General features: G+C 38.1%; 2 protein-coding genes across 3 annotated transcripts in view; both read right to left on the bottom strand.

The window, feature by feature from the left end:
* The window catches only part of si:dkey-43k4.5 (potassium voltage-gated channel subfamily S member 2), a gene marked incomplete in the record, with an annotated part of 16,716 nt that extends 14,095 nt beyond the window's left edge, over positions 1–2,621 (bottom strand). The window contains 1 exon segment of the mRNA XM_014019125.1: positions 2,389–2,621.
* A 602-nt stretch (positions 2,622–3,223) lies between these two features.
* LOC106525025 (olfactory receptor 51I1-like) overlaps positions 3,224–5,742 on the bottom strand; it is a 6,606-nt gene continuing 4,087 nt past the window's right edge. For both annotated transcript variants that reach the window (XM_014019123.1, XM_014019124.1), the window contains 2 exons: positions 5,096–5,521; positions 3,224–3,576 (listed from right to left, as the gene is read on the bottom strand). In XM_014019123.1, the coding sequence (XP_013874577.1) occupies positions 3,322–3,576; positions 5,096–5,521 (681 nt within the window). In that variant the 3' untranslated portion in view covers positions 3,224–3,321. The remainder of the gene's footprint in view (positions 3,577–5,095; positions 5,522–5,742) is intronic.

Below are 5,742 nucleotides of genomic sequence, written 5' to 3'. Positions count from 1 at the left end.
ACACACACACACACACACACACTCACACACTGACTGAACAAACTCCACGGAGCCTCTGAGCAGATGAATTAATAACAAAGTTCCCATCAAACTTTAAAACCCGTATTGTGACATCTTAGGTCGCTCAGAGGCCTGAAACACTTTTCACAATAAAGGTTCGAATCAGAGGCAGAAAAACACGACCTCATCCTGCTCTGTTTGCAAATGTTGCTTTATTAGTATCTCCTAGCAACAAGTTTTCTTTCYAGCTTTCTTAGAGAAAATCAAACATTTCTCACAAGAAATCTGGTGAGAAAACTTTGTTTTATTGATGTTATTGAAGCTTTCAGGAAGTTGACATCTGCAGCAGATTGGGGCACATCGCAACCAAGATGGCTGCCACAGCAAACACAAAAATGCCTATAATTTGGTTAATTTTGCAGACATTGAGCTTAGATTTTTTTGTGGTAGTAGCTGAGACTGATCCCCAACCTACAGTCTGAGCTCTAAACGATCTGGGCCTGTCTGTTAGCAAAATATCTCATCGAACGCTGGCTGGCTTTTACTGAAATTAAGCCAGGTGTGGTGGTAGCTGAGAGTCATCTCTGACACGCACTCTGTCTCAGAATGCTGCATGAGATTGTGCCTAATTTTAATCTCAAGGTTTGATCAAAAAAAAGCTCCTAACTTTGTCATTTCTCCTCAGAAGATGATTTATTGAAACTTCCTGTGTTTGACGCCTTCTTTCCCGTCAGGGCGAGCGGCGGCTGAGAGGCTGCAGCCGGCAGCTGCAGGTTAAGTGCAGTTTTAACGTGAAGCTCTAATCCTATAAAGTCTCTAATTGCAGAAATGTGGGGAAGGTCCCGAGGCTTCAGGTGTTAGCCTAATGTGAGGCTAATGTTGTTTTAAAGCAGAGTAATCGGACTTCAGTCCTTCCTGAATCTTCTCCCCCTCTTACTGCACGTGTTTAATCTGATTTCCCTGTGATTTGTGCTCACATGAGCTGAAAACCATCTGACAGCAGCATGTTGGTGCAGAACGTGTGTGTGTGTCTGTGTGTGTGTCTGTGTGTGTGTGTGTGTGTGTGTGTGTTAAACAGTGAATGATTAACAGAACCCTGTAGTTGCATTGTCTCTGTGTCTTTTTGTGTTTTTCATCATTAAAATTCAATTATTAGGTTTAATTTGTTCACTTTTGTGTTATGTTGCTGTTTATGTTTTGTGCTTTTTAATGATGCTTTTTAATTATAAGTTGTCACGTTTTGTTTCTTTGTGATCATGTTTTATCTTTTCTTGTTGTTTCTTCCATTTTTTTGCTCAGTTTTGTWATTTTTTGTAAGTTTCTGACAGATTTTACCAAAAAAAAAAGTTTGGCTATCCATTTGTATGATCAATAATAAACTTTTAAACTTTGCTMTTGAGTGGTAAAAGAACATAATTTAATTTTGAAACAAAAGTTTAAAGTTTTCTAGCTGAATCTTTTCTCTTGTGATCACAGAAAGAAAACTGAGCTCCTGTTTTTAAAGAGGATGAGGAGGAGATGAAGGTAAAACATTTACATTAACATTATTCTGCTTAAATGTAGAATAAAATTAATAAGATGCAAAAACACGTCCGTGAAATAAAAAAAGTTTCTCTTAAGTTGTGTTTATTCAATTGTTGGCCACTTTCTTATGTAGCTAGACACTTTTAGTTAGCCTTTTGCAACTTTTAGCATTTATCTATTTAGCTTTTCACATGCCTTTTTTTTGCTTTTAGTCTCTAGCTTTTAGCTACTTTGGCTTTAATTAGCTTTTTGCTACTTTTAATTAAGTAGCATTTGCTACTTTTAGCTTTTAGCTGATTTTCTGATTTATTAAGCTTTGACAACTTAGTTTCAGCTTCTTTAGCACCCTGTTTTAACATAAAATACATTTTTCTCTGCTTCTGTTTGCTTAACTGATGCATTGAAATCAGTGGGATTTAATTTAATTCCACTAAGTTAAATGTTTAATAAAATTAAAATATTCAGTAACCATTTCTATAACAGTTTCTATTACAATATAATTACATTGTAGCCTAATTATAGGGGACTGTAAAAGCTATTATTATATATTGTTCTTCTAACATAAGGCAGCTGTAAACTTTATGTAATTTTAATTATTTTATATTTCCTTTTAATTTTCACAGCAGATAATCAAGCATGTGATTTAATGTGTTTTTGTGTGTTTGTGGGGGGGGGGGTGCACGTGGCTACACAGAAATAAAGTTTATCCATAATTTAACACTTTGGATGGAAAACAGAGAGAAGCAGCAGCTGAAAATAACTCAAATCATTCCTTTGTTCTAAAATCTGAAAACTGCATCAAAAATAATTTATTTACCAAAAAGTGCATTGTTTGTATTTTTTTATTTTTAAATTGTGACGTACCTCTGAGTTTTGTCACGACACGTCTTCATCACCGGAACATCATCCTCATCTTCAGATTTCAGATTCATCCCATGATGCSTTTCTAAGTTTTACATTTCCACATAAAAACTGACTGGAAGCTCCAAGAAAACAACAACAACAACAAAAAATAATATTTCCTCCTGAGAACAAATCAAACCTTCTTCTCCTCCTGAAACTCTGAAGTGTTGAGGAGACTCCGGTCAACTGGAGACAGCTTCCTTCCATCTGAACTCCGATTTGTCTTCGTCTCCTTCAGGGGGAGTCTTCGGCTTTTTCCGTCACTTTCCGGCACGAGATCGAAACGACCGAAAAGAACTTGTTTGACTTTCTTTTAAATTATAGGAGAGCGACATCTTGTGGTCACAACTTGAAATTACAACCTCATTTTTGTTTTTAATAAAAAAAGATAAAGCAAATGGTTTTATGTCATTTAAAGCAATATTGTAAATAAACTCAGACTTTACTGCTTCTAATACTAATACAAATTTTATAATTATTTTTTGGTGCCTTTTTCTGTTTTCATTCAAATTTAATTTAACTGATTAAAGTTAAAATAGAAATATTGCTGAGCATTGGCTAATGACAAGTTCTAAATGTTAAAAATAAATAACAAATAAAAAGAAATGTTGGTTTTGATTTTTATATAATCTACATGGAAACTGAATCTCCTTTTACCAGAAAATAAATAAAAAATTAGAGACTTTAAAACCTCATCATATGTGTATTTTATGATTTAATTATTTAGCTTTTTTAATTAAATTTAATGATAATGTATTGAAATGGTGACAAAACTGATTTGATTATATTCATATGATGGCATTTAATGGTTTTATTTTGAAAAACTGATCACATTTCTGATATTTTGCACAATTAAACTGCAGATTTGAGACTCATCATCCTGACGGGCAGGCTTCATGTTTCCTGAGGTGGTTTCAGCACCGCAGGCCAGACCCGGAGGACGCTCTGACTCTGGCAAAACAGGTTCCGGATCCAGTACTTCCTGAAGAGCTCGTCCCGAAAGCCATAGATGAAGGGGCTCAGGAAACGAGGGATGATGTAGACGAGCAGGAAGAAGATGTAGCGGATCTCCAGGCTCAGCAGGGGGAAGATGGAGATGAGAGCGGCCTGCAGAGAGGGAACCACGAAGGCCAGCATGCACAGCAGCAGCTGAGGAGACAAACAGTAACCATGTGTACAACTTTTACCATCTTTACAAGAAAGTTATCCTACATGGAACCTGTGTAGTGTATATACAGGGTTTACACCCAGTAAAAAACAGTACAGTAACTAGTACTAATAAGATATATTCAGGACACTTACAGGATTCGAAACCTAGTATGTAATGAGTACATACGAGGTAAGTACTGAGTCTTTACAGCATTCATACTTACCTGGATTTTTCTGAGCTCACACCTGCTGGGTACATACCTGGCACATAATCAGGTAAGTACCTGGTACTGTCAGGGTATACAACAAGAATTTACCTTGAACTGGTATGTGTGTACATATACCCCATACAGTCCTGGTACTTATCTGGTACATACCTGATACAAACTGTATGCTTAACTGATACTTACTAAATACTTACAGGGTGCATATCTGAGTATGTTATCAGATTAGTATCTGGTACTGTAAGAGTATACATTGAGTATTTATGTAGAAATATTATGTGTGCACATATATACTTTATCTGGTACATACCTGGTACAAGCTGTATACTTAACTGGTACTTATTTAATACTTACAGGGTGCATATTTGGGTATGTTATCAGATAAGTACCTGGTACTGTCAGGGTATGCATTGAGTATTTACCTAGAACTGATATGTGTGTACATATACCACACACAGTCCTGGTATTTATCCTGTACATACCTGGTTCATGCATAGTACTTATCTGGTACATACTAAATGCTTACAGGGTGCATATCTGGGTACGTTATCAGATTAATACCTGGTACAAGCTGTATAAGGATAGAACTGGTACTTATTTAATACTTACAGGGTGCACATCTGGTGCATAATGGGTACGTTATCAGATAAGTACCTGGTACTTACTGTATATACCTCATATATACATCATACAGTCCTGGTACTTATCTGGTACATACCTGATACAAACTGTATGTTTAACTGGTACTTACTAAATACTTACAGGGTGCATATTTGGGTATGTTATCAGATTAATACCTGGTACTGTAAGGGTATACATTGAGTATTTACCTAGAACTGATATGTGTGTACATATACCTCACACAGTCCTGGTATTTATCCAGCACATATCTGGTTCATACATAGTACTTATCTGGTACATATTTAATACTTACAGGGTGTATATCTGGGTATGCATCGAGTATTTACATAGAACTAGTATGTATGTACATATATACTTTACACCATCTTGATACTTATCTGGTACATACAAGCTGTATCCTTATCTGGTACTAACTAAATACTTACAGGGTGCAGATCTGGCGCATAATGGGTACATTATCAGATTAGTACCTGGTACTGTCAGGGTATGCATTGAGTATTTACCTTGAACTGCTTTGTGTMTACATATACCTCCTAATTATCAGGTAATGACAGGCTCAACAGTTGCTCACCATAGGTACCAGTGTTTTCCCAGTAAGTACCAGGTATGTACTGTGCTGTACTACTCATTGCTTTTCCTTGCCTGATGCCCACCTGCCCCCCATGCAGCAGCACGGTGTTCCTGGCTCTCTTCACCGACGTCAGGCTGGTGGACGCAGCTCGGGCTGCTAACATGATCTTACAGTAGGTGTAGAGCAGCGTCAGAACCACGAAGGACAGGAAGAAGCCGTCGAACACGCAGTTCTTGTAGTAGATGGACRGGTGGCGGAACAGGAGGCCGTGGTCACAAAACACCGAGGCGTGGAAGAAACTGGGAGGCTCGCTGAGGACGGTGATGAGGAGGTCTGTGACCGGAGGAGTGGCGGCGAGGACGAGGGTGACACCGATGAGGACGAGGGTGCGGGGGACGGTGCACACCTGGCTGTAGCGCAGGGGGAGGCAGATGGAGAGGAAGCGCTCCAGAGCCATGCCGGCCAGGATGAGAGGGGTGGAGCGGGTGGTGAGGACCGCCGTCATCACCTGAGGATGGAGCAGAGTTGTTTTCCTCTCAGAAAATATAAAAACTGAAGAAATACAGAAATAAAAAAGCAGATTTTTCTTAGGTACACCCAGTTTAAGCTGATTTTTTTTAGGATTTCCAATTAATAACACCAATAAAATCTAACTGAGTGTTCCATGCAACCTTCAGGTGAAAATGAAGACCCCAAACCCAGACCCAAACCAGTGGTTATTCCGTATGT

The sequence above is a fragment of the Austrofundulus limnaeus genome, unplaced genomic scaffold, assembly GCF_001266775.1.
Source record: "Austrofundulus limnaeus strain Quisiro unplaced genomic scaffold, Austrofundulus_limnaeus-1.0 Scaffold210, whole genome shotgun sequence".
NCBI lineage: Eukaryota > Metazoa > Chordata > Actinopteri > Cyprinodontiformes > Rivulidae > Austrofundulus > Austrofundulus limnaeus.
Note: the sequence above shows the minus strand (reverse complement) of the source record. Positions and strands in the feature narration are given on the sequence as shown.